This window comes from Mustela nigripes, chromosome 5, assembly GCF_022355385.1.
Source record: "Mustela nigripes isolate SB6536 chromosome 5, MUSNIG.SB6536, whole genome shotgun sequence".
NCBI lineage: Eukaryota > Metazoa > Chordata > Mammalia > Carnivora > Mustelidae > Mustela > Mustela nigripes.
Window position 1 is genome coordinate 10,735,956 of NC_081561.1, and position 15,256 is coordinate 10,751,211.

At 41.5% G+C, this 15,256-nt stretch overlaps 1 protein-coding gene across 1 annotated transcript in view; it reads right to left on the reverse strand.

Annotated features, from left to right (window-relative positions):
* Positions 1-347: 347 nt before the first annotated feature.
* Positions 348-15,256, reverse strand: part of MAK (male germ cell associated kinase) — a 57,332-nt gene continuing 42,423 nt past the window's right edge. The window contains exons 12-15 of the mRNA XM_059399433.1: positions 10,258-10,389; positions 8,503-8,577; positions 5,948-6,067; positions 348-1,945 (exon numbers count right to left, since the gene is read on the reverse strand). Coding sequence (XP_059255416.1) covers positions 1,791-1,945; positions 5,948-6,067; positions 8,503-8,577; positions 10,258-10,389 — 482 coding nt within the window. The 3' untranslated portion in view covers positions 348-1,790. The remainder of the gene's footprint in view (positions 1,946-5,947; positions 6,068-8,502; positions 8,578-10,257; positions 10,390-15,256) is intronic.

Consider the following 15,256-nt stretch of genomic DNA (forward strand, 5'->3'; position numbering starts at 1 on the left):
ATACTGTAACGGTGGATACATGCCATGCATTTTGGCAAAACCCACAGAATATACAGCACAAAGCATGAACCTTAATGTCAACTGTAGAGACTAAAGTTGTACTGATACTGGCTCATCAGTTCCAGCAAATGTCCCACTAGATGCTAGATGTTAGTAATAGTGCTAGATGTTAATAATAAGGATAATTTGGGGAAGGGCCTGAAGGGGGGTATATGGAAGCTCTGTACTTTGCAGAGAATTTTTCCATAAACCTAAAACTGCTAGAAAAACAAAAGTCTATAATGAAAATGACAAATAGCCCTCAGAGTGTAAGTATGAAGTTTAAAAGAATAAAGAAAACATACCAGTTAACCATATTTATTTTAATATCTATTGAGAAGTATAAAAGCTTCCCAGTAACACAAAATAATTTTTTTAGCTTTGAGACATTAATTAGAACTGTACAAATATATATAACCATTACCATCAACATAAATAACTCTTCAGATTATAACATTTTTCAACAAGGTGAGCTGCATCTTCTATACAAAAATACCATATTACTATCATTTTTTGATGTCTTTGGATAATGTCCACAAGATGATACCAATTACATTAGCATTTGTTACAAAGTCAGAAAATACATAAAAATAGCAGTTGATAACATTATTATTCTTTAAAAAGAATATACAGTACTGATGTCCAGTCCATAAAGTGGCAGGTTTAAATAGAGTAGTCCCTAGTTCAAAATGTGTATTTTAAGTACCAGTTTAGAAATTAAAGGGAAAAAAAAAAATTGTACTAAGTGAAATCACTGCTATAGCAACTGAATGCATTTGCTCTTCAGAGTAAATGTCAAGGTCAGAGCCAGGTCAGTGATCTGCAGCAGCAACAGTTTGCTTTGGGGGACAGGCTGGCACACCTCATTTTTGTGTCTAGTAGGAACATGGAAGCAAAGTATTTTGAAAGTGAACTTTCAAATATATATGAATATATGAAATATATGAAAAAAACTTTAAAAGTATGGTGAACATATGTCACAGTTTCAAGAACTTTCTTGATGTGAAGATGAGAGAACCTTGACTTGGTTGATCCGGGAGTCTTCAAGCCATTGGGTTTGATAGTCACCATGGATTCATGGGAGTTGTGTTGGTCAAAATCAAACAACAGACTCTCCACTAAAATTGGGTGACATAATTTTGAGATCTTTATTATTAAAGATAAATTTATTCCTAGGAAAGATATCCTGCTCAAGATGGAATTAACCATCGCTTCCATAATTTCAAAGTAGAAAAGCATATGATAAATGAGCGTCTTTTGCCATTGCCAAACTGGTAGGGTAGAGCCTTAGCCAGATAAGAACCATAACTGACAGCCCACAGAAGTCTACCTAATTGCTGTTAAAAAAACAAATCTTTGAGGCCAACTGATGAAATATTAAATTAGTTTAGCAAATAACAGATGAAACACTCTAAACACTTTCTGAAGGCCTTTAAAAAAAAAAAAAGATTCTTATCATACTTAGTAACTATTAATTTGTAGATCAAATACTTGATACTTTGGCAAATAGTTTATTCAATACTTTGTAAAGTCCTACCCGTATATCAGCACTGTGGGCAAACGATGCTAAGAATATGCATTTCATTTCTAGGAAAGAAAATAGGAGATGGTTTTTGCTCTTCAAAGTACCCACTAATGCGTATTTCTTCCAGAACTCAGTCGAAATAGACATGACATCTGTAGACATTTCCTAGGGTCGGGGGACTTGCAGGGCTCCTTGGAGCAGTGCTGTGTGGCTTCACACGAGATTCCTACCGGTGGCTGCCATACTTGGCCACCCAATCTGTCCTTCCATGCACCGAGGGAACCGGCTGTGCACGGTTCACAATATTTAGATTCTTGGCCGTAGGATGGTAAGTAGGTCCTGAAAACTGCCCCCGACCAGGTTTTGTGTTCCAGGTATATTCTGGAAGAAATAAGAATTGGAAGTTGGAATTTTATTCATTTCATTAACAAATTTAAAATCAAGCAATTTATCTTTTTTATTTTATGGGGGAATCCAGAGTTTATCTTTAAAAGATTAGTTCAGTGGTCTCTAAGATTTTTTTTAAATATTAAAACTAAAATTCTAGTATACTTTTATGTTGATACAGAATTCTTAGTAGCTTAAGAGCCAATATTTCTGGTTTACAGTTCTGATACTGCTGGTGCTTCTTTTCTGGGTTTACTCAAATGCCTTAACACATGTAGGTAGGCAGCATCAACCAGGATGACCAAGAAATTCTGGGTTCACGTTCAACAGGTAGTACCCACAGTGTCAGTGACTTTGTAAAGTCACACAGTGGTTACATCTGACTAATACTCAAATGTAATACCCAGTACAGAAAATTTATTTGTAATTATGAATCCTATAAGTCTCTGGCTTCATGGAGCTACAGGGATGGGATCCCATTGTAGATTTCTTTTAAACATGAAAATGGGGTCTTTAGAGGCAAGAAACTTCATTTTTTTAATTGGGAAAATGATGAAAACAATTCCTTTAAAAGGTGAGCCATTCCTAAGATCCCAAACCTCTGTGAAATTTTAATTTGTTAAATATTTGTTGTTACCTGAACAATTTACAAGCTAAACTTGCTTAAACATCTCAAATGACAAAGCAGTAAATCATTTTGTAGAGAACCTCAGTCCCTTCTCCAGGCCTTCCCTCACCCACTCTCACTTCCCATTTACAGCGGGTTATCAGGTGTTCTCTCTCAAGAGGATGTTTGATCTGTCCATTTGAGATTTAAGTATCTTTTCACACTGTGTGGTGGCTGTCACACTTGGATTAAACTCCTAACTGTCAATTTTGAAATGAGTCTAACCCTTTTGTACACCTAGCACTATACCATATTCACGTACATGGTTTCCCTGTTTTTGTTGTTGTTTAGTCTATACTTTCTCTAAACGTGGGAGTGGAGGGAACATTATAGGAGCAGTATGGGTCCATTGTCCCTCTGACCGCCGCTCAATGGGGAATAGCATTAAGTGAGGAACTGCCCAGGGAACAACCTGTCCTGTCCTCTCACTCTTACCAGGTTTAAAGTTCTCCAGGTTAAAGCCAACAGAAAGCTATCTAATGAAGCAGGGACAAAGTGTTTAGAAGAGCCAGTCAACCCTTAACTGTTAAGGAAAAACTGATTAAACCACTAACCAAGTTTTCCAGGAATGGCCCTTTACTTCTAACCCATGGGTGTGTAGAAAAGCGCCAGTGTGTTAAATTTGTGAACCCAAACCCGAGGTCTATAGGCCAAAATGGTACTGGGCATGGATGATAGATAGCACTGATGGGAGGGGAGGGGGGGAGGGAGACAGACCATAAGCCCTGGTGATTCAGAGAAACCCTTCGGCTAATAGGGTGAGGCCCTTGGGGTACAAAATGAGGGATCTGGGGAGTAACAGCTTTTTCTGCAGGTCATGACATAGCTACGTCAAATCCTAAATGAATTTGAAACTGTGTCCAGGCAGATACTTTTAAAACCTTCTTGGAAGAGGGGATTGTTTTGCCAAGAAGGGTATAGTGTTGACATTTAGATTTCTACCTGAAAGATAATAGTTTTAGGATTCAAGCACCATTGCTGAAGAACTTAGGGCCTGACAAAGGATCCGACATCTCGAGGGAGGGCAAGAAATGCTTTTGTGTCATTGCCAGACCGGACCCCGCACACCCTGAGCATGGGGCAGACAAAGCCTCAAAGGTTTGCTGTGCATTTAAGAACTACATGTGTCTTATCAGGGGCATTTAACTTCTTGTAAAAATAAAGTGTGCTGAAGGAAAGATGTTCACCTGTAGTTAAGAATTTAATCAGTGCCACCACTGTGTCACTTTTAGCAAGAAACAGAACCTCTGTAAAACAGATCATGATAATAGTACTTTCTGTGGTCAAGTTAATGAATGTAGCGCACTTAGATCAGGGCCCTCCCCGCCCTCATAAAGGGTGGCTGTCCAGGAAAGAAGCCCTCCTTAAAGTCCTTGTTACCATCAGAGCAAGGGGAGGAGGTGGCGTTAGGAAGTCTGGGATGACAGATTACATGGGAAAGCTGGAAGAAATTAATTTGCATTTTCTTCTCAAAACATGAGAGTGAGGACAAGGAGGAGCAGAGAGGGAGGCAGGCTACATGAGAAGGGGAAATAGTTGAGTAAAAAAGGTAATGACCTGGTTTTGTTTTCTTGTGGGAAACTGCCACCCAGATGGGAGTGCTGGAGGACTCATCTCTTACAGAACAGTGGTTCCCTAAGCATTTGCCTTGACCACGAGAATGATTAATATTTACTTCTTTTTTATACCTATCTTCCTACCACCATCTGTAGGAAAATCTGATGAGCAGAGTAAATGAAGAGATAAAAAGTTATGAGAAAGCATTTACTAAAAAAATGTAGATAGGACTATGCATGCTAATCTGACAGAAAACATGTGAAGGCCTTCAGTATCTTATAAAAATAGTCTTTTTAAAAAATATATTTTATTTATTTATTTGTCATAATAAAGGATAGAGAGAGAGCATACAAGCAGGCAGAGAGGTGGGCAGAGGCGGAGAGAGAAGCAGGTTCCCATGCAGGACTCGATCCCAGGACCCTGGGATCATGACTTGAGCCGAAGGCAGCGGTTTAACCTACTGAGCCACCCAGGCGTGCCTAAAAATAGTCTTAAAGACACCTACTTTCTCTTTGTAAGAGCAGGTACTCAGATAACAAAATAATTTGATACATTATGATTTTCTGCTTTTATTTTAAAAATTGCTATTAAGCCATGGCTGGTGACTTACCATAAGGTTGGCTTAAAATACCTGAGGCTTTGAAAAAAAAACAAAAACGCAGCTGTATATCAAGTGTTCACTTACATATTTTGTTTCAGCAGAGGGATAAAAGGAAGCAATTCTTCACAGATAAGGTAACTGAGTACTATTTATTTCTACTCTGTGTTAAAGGAGAGTAAATTATAGATGTCCAGTGCTTTTTACAGTTTTAGCTTCAACAGTGTGACTTTTAAAGACTGGCAGCTTGGATCAGGAGTTCTAAGATAAGCCCCTGGCTAGGACACACCCCAAGATTACTTTTCAAGTGAACTTCGCTATTACACTACAACTTCGTATCTTACCAAACTTCTATCTGCCTTCACCTTTAGGCACTTTCATGAGGATCTCTATTTTAGATTAGAATAATTTCAAGAATGTTCACAGCCAGATCTAGTCAAGCTCAAGTACAGAATCATGACCCTGGTCTCTGGCCATACCACCCTGAACGCACCCCATCTCGTCTGATCTCGGAAGCTAAGCAGGGTCGGGCCTGGTTAGTGCTTGGATGGGAGAATCACGACCCTGACGATCAAGGGCATACCCCTGAACGTGGCTGTCCTGCCACGCTACCGAGGAATCAGCCCTTCACCACTCACTGTTGCAAAGCCAGTGTGTGTGGAAGTCCCGCCACCATTCGGTTCAGTACAGTGGAACTGCAGAGGAAATGGCACACGGACAATGTCTCCGCATTGGTTACACTTCCCCTCTGGGCTAGGTGCCAGGTGGGAAGCTCTGAAGGATGCCATCTTCCATGTCGTTGGCTAGCACAGCATGTTCCCTGAAACTACCCAGACCCAGATGCTGTCCCGGCCGCACTGTTGACCCGCTGTGTGGCCCTAGGTAAACTGCTTCATGTCAGTTTCCTCCTCTGTAGAAGGGCTCCCTCGTCCAGTCTTGTGAAGAGTAAATGGCATAATGTGTGCCTGGCAGAGGAGCCATTGAAGCAGAGGGAGCACTTAGGACAGACCCTCAGACCACAGCTTCAGAAGAAGAAAGGACATTTTGCCAAAACCGATTAGAACTGTGTTAATGAGACTAATTTAAAAGTCTTCACTTGGGGAAACTGATGATATAAACTTCGAAAGAGCTCCTTTCTGATCAGAAATCTCAAAAACTATAAAGTTGTTCTTACCTGAAGTTGTTGCACTGAGAGGTGCTAAATGTATCCTCTGGCCAGCTGAGCCCACTTCTTTTTTGAGAAAGGAAGGAATATATCCTGACTGATTATAAGTAGCATAGCTTCCAAGATTTCCTGGTGACGCATCATAAAGTTTCATAGTCAGAAGGTGAATATTTTAAAGCACCAGAGAGTAACAAATACTACACCCCTCCCAATTCTGGATTCCGTTTTTCGAGTATTGACTCTATTCAAAGCGCTGCATAAAGGCTTTGCAGATAATCCTGTTGCGTCCGTATAATGCCCCTTTACAAGCCTATTTTATCCACACCTTGTGGCTCTTAGAACCTGCCTAAATGATCACCATAAGTGACCAAGCTAGAATGTGAACCCAAGGCTGTCGCCCTGAACATTCCAGTTGTGGGTTTTTTGTTTGTTTGTTTGTTTGTTTGTTTGTTTTTAAATGACTTCTTTCTTAACCTGAGTGTGTTTCCTGCCAGGAGGCCCCCGGCCTTCCTGTGCTCTCTGCTTTTCTTCATTCTGTAAAATCACTATAGTAACTGTACCTGTTCTCATAGGGTTGCTGTAGAGAGTGAATGAAATGTATGCAAAGCACTTAGCATAGAATCCGATGTTCAGTAAATGTCAGCTGTCATCAGCCTCGGCCTCATCACTGTTAGTGAATGATTGGCCTTGGGACAGTAGAGTGATGGGCTGAAGGGGGAACAGCTAAAGGCAGAAGACAGGAGGTCAGCTCGAGCTGAAATGAGAGTCTGAACTAAGGGAGTCACAAAGGCAATGGAGAAGAGAACGAAGTGGGTGTACGGGATAGGCGGGGTAGGGAAAGAGGACTACAAACCCCTCCGTTTGTATCTTAGGTGACTAGGAACAGCAACAGGTTTGTTGGAAAGACATGGTGCCTGTGGGATACCGGAGTTGTGGTTGAACGGGCCCGGAGACGGAATTAGCCAGGTATGGCGGTTATGGGGCTACGGCTTGGCGGAGCCAGCTCGGAGGGCTTGTGGGATGTGCAAACGTCCGGAACAGAGGCCCAGGAACACCAGCATTAAGAGACAGGAAAGAAGAGGACCCGCAGAGGAGAGGAAGAGAGAGGGTGGTGGATGTTAGGAGGAGCAGGGTCTGAACGTCCAGGAGCACACAGTGTGCGGAGAGAGGAGGAAGACCGGAGGAGGCCGAGACCTGACGGGATTAGCCGGGCTGTGGGATCTGGCCACTAGGATCATGTCAGGACCTGGCAGGAGCGGTTGCAGTGGCCTGAGTCCACGTGAGGACAGACCACAGTGAGCTGAGAAGCAAACTGGAAAAAAGAGGCAAAGGAATACAATTTTCTTTCAAGGAGCCTCGCTATGCAGGAAAGGAGACACACTTGTCAGCAAGGAGGTGGACCGGGACTCTGACGGTGACGGTGAGCTATGACTGAAGCATCTCTTACAGCGCTACTGGTTCACAGGTCTGGCCTCTGAACCTCTTGTCCCTGACGTCTGTCACAGCGCTCTGCACAGGAGGCCCTCAGTAAGTGTGTGCTCTGGACCCAACAATTGCCAAGCAGCAGCGTCACCGCAGAAGTGAGACTTCAGATAGTGAACAAGTCAGTTTGTAGTTTTTAACACTACTGAATTCTGCATATGCACAATTTGCATATGCCTAATTTGACCTTTCTTTTAGTTCCCAGTACCCATTTCTGAATCCCTAATCAGCCTTTTACGTCAAAAGATTTTTGAAAGGCAGTTCACGGCAGGGATCCCATTCAAAGGCCGCTTCAGAACACTGCTCCGGCTCTCTTCCACCTCCTCCGAGCAGACGCTACATGCTCACGGTGACAACAATCCTAGGGATGGCTATATAGTAATACCCTGGTAAATCTCATGTCCTTCATTTTCCACACAGGGAAACTGACTGACTTGTCCACAATCACAGGGCTACTGAGTGACAGAATGGGGATGGAATATGTCAGATTCTAAAAGCCAAGTGCTGAGCAGGTAATGGGCTGTAGGGAGAAAGTTGCTAAGGAAAAATGAACAAAAAATTCATTATTTTGGCTTATTTAGAAGTACTTTGTGAGCTTCAAAGTTTCAGGCTGAAGCCCACAGTTGGCACTGTTCAAACCAGCAACAGGGACTCTCTAGGAAATCCACCATTTCTATTAACCTGGTTAACTTTTAAGCGATTGTTCGTGCGTAAGAAATGAGTTTCAGAACTTTAAAAAAGATTTTCCAGGAATACTGATTACAGATTAGAAAATATTCTTTTAATTCTTATTCTCAGTAGATTTGCTTCATTTATATAAAGTGTCATCATTAATTTAAGAAGATGAGCCTAGAGCTGTAAGAGCAAGTTAGTCTAGAATCCTGACTGTTGAAGAACGGTATTCTTGACAGACATGGAACGCTTTTCTTTCTCCCGGCCCTGGTCTAACTTCTAAAAGCAGGTGACCTTGGTTGGCCTTCCTAGTGGCCTTGTATGACAGGATTCAGGGAAAATGTGGAAAAGAAAATTGGACAAGATATTCAAAGAACAAGTTGTACTCATCTACAATGCCCAGAAATTACCTTGTGGGTCCTCTAATTTTTCAGGAAAACTTTCATTGCATGATAGTTTTTCAATTGGTTTAATTATGCTTTCCTCTGATGAGAAGGCAAGTGGAAAGAAAGAATGAAGAAGAAGAATGTTTTAGGAAAAGCAGAGAAACAATCGTTAGATGATTAATGAAAAAAATCAGAAGGACATAAGAAACTGTTCTCACATGTGGTCACAGCTTTCCTTTGATGCCAGCCAATTTTGTATTCCCCCAAGACGCAAAGTTGTAGTGGGATCATTTAAACTCATTTGTACTTAACCAGCTGGTTCAGTGAATATTATTTTAAAATAGTGGAAAAGAATAAGTAAATTAGTCCTGCAGTGTCTGATACCTCAGCACTATTAAATAAATAAATTGAGTCCTCAGAGCATCTGGAAAACTTAAAATGTCCAGAGTGTCTTGTCACATCTCAGAACACTCCAGAGGACTACTCACTTGCCGCATCATTGATCTCAGATATTTTTGGATCCAGTTCTCTATCTATCTATATTAAGAACTCTACTTCTTCACACACTTTAAACTGTTACGTAAATTTTTCATTGTAAGATTGATAGTGCGTAAAGTTGTCATTTGTGGGATATTATAGACATTTCAAAATAAAACTATTACATCTCTAATTTAACTTTAAGCAATGGGAGTTAAATACCATGGTGATTTTATGCCTACCAATACTGACTTAAAAATACATAAATACATTCCTTTTAACTGTTGGAAATTTCACTTTAATCCCATTTCTCTCTAAAATTTTATTTTCATTCATGTCAGCTCCCAAATTTTATCCAAATATAGTTTTAGGCTTAAAAGTCTTTAAGTTGACCGCTGAAAAGTATGTGTCAGTTGAAACCTTAAAAAAAGTTTTTATAGCCATAAGTATGTTAAAATACTTTTTTTTCTAGATTAGGTTCGTTAATAATTACAACAATTCATTGTATATAATTAATAAAAAAGATGAATACTATAAATTTTGATTACTGAACTTTGAAAGGTATTGTCTTTTGGAGAAATTCATCTCACTGAGAAAGATGTCACCTTTTCAGGCTGTCCTTGTATCCACAAATGAGTATTGCTTATTGCTAAAATCAGGTTTTAGCACCAGTTCTGTTCCTTTTTCTCTTGTTCCTTTTTGGAGATGGAAGCACTGAGACACCTTGTTTAACGTAAACAGATAGTTGGGAATGAAAGGTGTTCTGTTACAGCTTTGTCACAACAGTCTTTGAACTCTATTCAGAGTTCTAGACCAAAAATCATACAGTGATTTGATAATGAGTTTTCATTATCTGTCAGCTGATAATTCAATTAGGCTAAGAACTGGAAGCCACGTGACTTAAACAGGATTTGTTCCCCAGCCATCAAAAGTTACTCACTTTCTCAACATTGACCCCGACATATGAAACTGTGTCTTTGGCTGGCACCCCAGAGATTTTTATTCTTTAGGGAAATAGGAAACATATCCTAGTAAACAGAATTTGTCTTTTCTTTTGTAAAGTCAGAGAATAGAGACCCATTGTTCAGAAAAATGCATTTTTTAGGACAGAACCCATATGGAAGTTGAGATCTGGCAAATGATTGCCTTTAAATGATCTGTGCTGAAGTACCAGTTAGAAAGCTTTTGTGTACCCCCAAAATTATCTCCATTGGAAGAAGGCAGCTTGCAATGTAGTTAAAAGTAAAAATCTGCAGAAGGAAAGCAATGTAAAATCATACTTTAAATGTATTTTTGCTTTACCTGCATTACTCCTTTTGAAAGCAAGTTCTGCCCCCACGTGTCCCAATGACTTGGGAAATAACTGATTACTCCAAGTATATGCGTTTATATCCTTTCCACTGGCTCCCAAGGACACATTCTTGGGATTGACACCTTAGAAGAGCAAAATAGTCATTTCAGAGGTTAGCGTGTGAGCATTAACTTGAAGGAAAAATATATAATACATTTCAGATGAAGACCAGAAATAACATGGAGAAGGAGAATGGAAATAAATGTATGTTGCAATGTAGCAGATAATTGCCTTAACCTGAAATACTTCCAATAACCTGGAATCCTCAGAGTGTATTTTATAAACATAAGATGTTTTCTGTCATACAAGAAGCAATAGGTTCAACATTACCAAATATCTTACAAAAATGGAGATGGTAACATTTTCTTCAAAAGGATACTTTCTTGTCATTTACTTGTTTTCAGTATGGACTCTGGGCCAGACCCTGGAGGAACAGTAAGTGTGGCCAGGGAAACAGACCTGTGACCAAGAACTCAGGGGAATTTAAAGTTTGGAAGCAGATATGTCAGCATCTATCTATGAGGCTTATTTGTATATGAGACCTAGTAAAATTTAAACAAAGTAGTTCTGATTTTCTGAAATCTGAGAAATGTGGAGTCAACTTTGTACTCTGATACTAGTGGTCAAAGGGTGGTGTTTCAACTTTTTAAGAGATTTGGAAGTTTCCTGAACTTGCTGCTTTTTACTGACCATAAATTGGATGTAACATACAGGACGGTAAAGACCTCACACCATTGAAGCCTCTGGGTTGTACATGAGTGTTTTCTTCAGCTAATGCAAGAAAAATCCTCACTGGGAACTACCAATAATGTAGGAAATTAGCAATTTTTTCCAGGTGAGACAATCTCTTGCTTTTCAGAGTGAACTCCTTAGCAAAGTTTCCCATTTATGAGGCATATAATAATATCCCTAGTTCTGAAGACAGAAAAAAACCAGGTTGCTTTGTACCTCAAGGTTACTGGTCACCAGTTCTCTAATGAAACACTCCGCCAGGTAAATAATTTGCCTTTCTTATGGCATATAGCTCTGTATGGATTTTGGTTTCTAATAAAACACTTACAAACTGAACTACAGCAGGCAATTACCTGACAATAAAGAAGATGTACTTTCTAAAGAAGATAGCAATACCTCATGAGAAAATCTTCACACACACACACCAAAAAATCATTCTTTTCTTTTTTTTTTTTTCTTTTTTTGCTTGCTTGCCCTGAAAGAAAGGGCAAGGTAGGGGGGACAAACTAAAAACCACCTTAAATGACCTGTTTTCATAAGTGTAGTTCAAAAAGAATGGGCTCTTGAGTACCTCAATTATTTTTTTTAATCAAGTTAGTCTTGTGATATCCCTAGGTTTTTTTTTTTTTTTTAAAGCAAATATATTCATGAGCAAAGAAAATTGCTTTATTGCTGTCTTTTTTAAGATTCCAGATTTCTTGGAAGTAGACACAATCTAGACTGTTAAGTCATTTACATCTTAGTTGACAAGCTTTTACTGGGCACCTTCTGTATAGCAAACACTAGGATAGAGGTAGAAATGAGCACACCATCATCCCTTGCCTCAGAGAGAATTGGATCAGTTAGCAAATATTTAGTGAGCACCTATCACATGCCGGGCCGTGTGTATGGCACTGGACGAAAAGTGGTGAACACGGCACACTAGTTTCTACTCTTGTGGCTCTTATAATTTAATGGGAAGGGAGACATTAAAAGTTATAAATAGATAATTAGTGGTATAGAAATTGTTTAAAAGAATCTGGTGCTGAGGGGGGCACGTAAATAACAGAAGCAAGTTTCTTTAAAAGTTCTATCACTCTTGGGGCGCCTGGGTGGCTCAGTGGGTTAAAGCCTCTGCCTTCAGCTCAGGTCGTGATCCCAGGGTCCTGGGATCGAGCCCCACATCGGGCTCTCTGCTCAGCAGGGAGCCTGCCTCCCCCTCTCTCTCTGCCTGCCTCTCTGCCTACTTGTGATCTCTGTCTGTCAAATAAATAAATAAAATCTTTTTTTTAAAAAAAAAGTTCTATCACTCTTTCTTTAAAAAATTGGATATTTTAAGGTGAACTGTGAATCTGATTGGGGGTCGGCAAAGACCACAGTGTAGGCTGGGGACCCGAGATGGGGAAGCCCTGGGAGAGAGTCGGTGGACGAAGGAAGACCAGGGACTGGCACAAAATGAGGCTGGAGAGGGGAGCAGGGGTCAAGTCACATAGGGATGTGTGTGTCCTGTGAAGACATTTAAAACACGGTAGGAAAGGCAAGTGTAGAAATGACATGGGACTTTGAAGACAAGGCCAGGGGGGCAGGAAGGAGGAACAGAAGTAATAAAGGGACTCGAGAAGGAGCAGGGTTTCAAAAGTGCTGTGGAGGGAGCCGGTCTCCTGGCCACGTGGCTGCGTCCGCGCATGCAGGCTGGAGTCCTGGTGCTGGGAGCTGGACAGAGACCAGAAGGCACCTCCGAGAGATGCTTTGCGCTTGCATCGCGCACTCTACTGCAACTACCTTGCTATCGTTAAATACGTAAGGCTTACAGGGTGAGCTGAGCGATGACTGCAGTCCCATTGTAAGTAACAGAAAACAGAATCTCAAAGTCTTGCTCCAGTACACAGCCGGTCAGTAGCAGGTCAGTAACTATGACTCTTGCGTCTCTCTCCCTGAAGGCCAGTGTCACAGATCTGCCAATTCTTGTATAATGTCATGCTGCCCTGAAAGTATATGGTACATTTCTAGAGCTCCCATGATCCTAAAAAAGTTGATGCTTAATAAAACCTTTTATGTTTGGATTTATAATTATTTTTAAATTATATTTATATTATAATTATTTTTTAATTATAATTATTTTTTTAATCCTGAAGATACTCAATTATAAAAATAACTTTGGATCACATATGTCAAGAATTACTTCTTATTGCAGTTTCTATCCTCTACAGTTGCTGGGTCATGATAGGTGCTCAATAAATGTTTGTCCAGGTAATTGAACTGAGCTCAGTTCTAGTTTCAAACCTCATCCAGCTCTAGAGGGGCATCCTCAAGACAAAAAAAGGCCAACAGGGGAATAGTAAAGCTCAAGTGGAGCCTGAGCACTACTAATTTCAAGTCTGTTTATTTAAAGTTTCGATTATAGCTATGCTTATGAACCACAGTAATTTGTGAAACTGTTACATCTCTCTTTTAAGAAGGAAGTGATCTGACTAGTCTCAGATACCCAAAATATGTCCCAGAAGACCACTTTAGGGAGCAGAAATATGAAAACGGTACCTTGCATCCCTTTATGCGAACAAAAATTTACAGTTGCCTTTCCCACCACCAGAGGGCTCCCTTGTATAGATAAAAATACCAATTTGCTGAGTGATTTTTGGTTTTTTTCCCCAAAAGGAAGAGTATCCCCCATGAATTTGTGTTCTGGGAACTTTGCTACATCCCTACTTTTGCAGTCAGATCAGAACTCCCTCACAGTGCCAACACCAACATTTACAAACCTCCAGGCATCTAGATAGAGATTACAAGGGAAGTGCCTTTGTTGCTTTCAAAAGTGCCCCCATGTTTTATGGTCTTAATTCCAACTCTTCTCCCCTTCCTAAGGACTTCAGTCCCTCAGGCATCCCCCTCCCCTCCGGCATGACTAATGCCTCCCTCTGTAAGCCATCATTCCTGTCCACATGTGATGAGCTCTAAAGACCCAGAATCCCCACCACTGATGTGCTCCCTGAGCCGGCTCCAGAGTGGCTCTGTTTCCTAAGCTCTTCGCAGCAGAACGTCTTCAAAGAGTAGTACGCCTGTTCAGTCGCTACTTTCTCACTTCTCATCACTTTTCAACCCATTCCAGCCTACTTCTCCCTCACCATTCCAGACTGAAACTGCGCGCCCAGGGTCATCAGGGACCTCTCCATTGTCAAATTTGATTGGACGTTTCTTTCCCTTCTTAGAACCGCTCAGCAGTAAACTCTTTCAGGTAAACGCTCCCTTCTTGGCCTCTGGAAACCATCGGTGCCTGGTCTCCCCATCATCTGCCTGGTTCTTTCCTATTTCTCAGCTCCGTCTCCTCTACCGCTACCATGGTTCCCATTCCCAATCTCTCTACAGGTGATCCTCGTCAGTCCACGGACGTAGTACTGTCTGGGGGTTGCCGCGGACTCCTGCATCTGTTCTCCTTTGCCCAGGTTCCTCCTCCGCATTCCTGGTTCTTCCCTCCTTCCATCGGAGTGGCCTCTCCACACCGACATGTTTCACAAGCATCTCAAAAGCAACAGCCCACGCACAGGACTGTCTACCTCGTCCCCACCCACTCTTGTTCCTCCTCGGTCTCCCCCCATCTCAGAGCACGGCACCACCACCCAGCTCAGATTCAAGCTCCAAACTCCCTTTTCCCTTCTTTTCTACCAACATCCATCAGCAAGTCCACTTCCAAAATCCATCAAGAGGTCGTCATTATCTTTCCCTCTAAGTCATCACCAACAACAAGTCCCTGTAGGCCATTGTCATCTTTCCCCTGGAGGACTGCGGTAGCTTCCAGCTGGCCTCCCTGCCTTGCCCTGTTGCAATCCGTCCTTTATGCAGTCTTTCTAACACGTATCGTGTGTCACTCACCTCCTGAGATTCCTTCAAAGGCCTCCATGGGACCTGGAACAAACCCCAGACTCCTTCCCCTGCCCTCAAGGTGCTGCCTCATCTGAACCCTGCGGCTCCCCCGCCCCCACTGCTCTCCCCTTAGCCCTTTAAGCTCCAGATAGGCAGCCTCGTTCCCTCCACCTAAATCCCTTCTCTCAGCAATCCCCGTGATTGCCTCCTCCTCCTCCTCCTCCTGGCATCAAGTCAGAGGTGAAGGGATCGGGGAGTGCCCCCCACAGCCACACTCCAGGTCATCTCTCTGCTTCCACAACACTCATCACCACCTGTGAATTTGCCTTTTCTCTCTGCACTAGAACTTAAGCTCCTAGAGAGCACGGACCTTGCATGTCT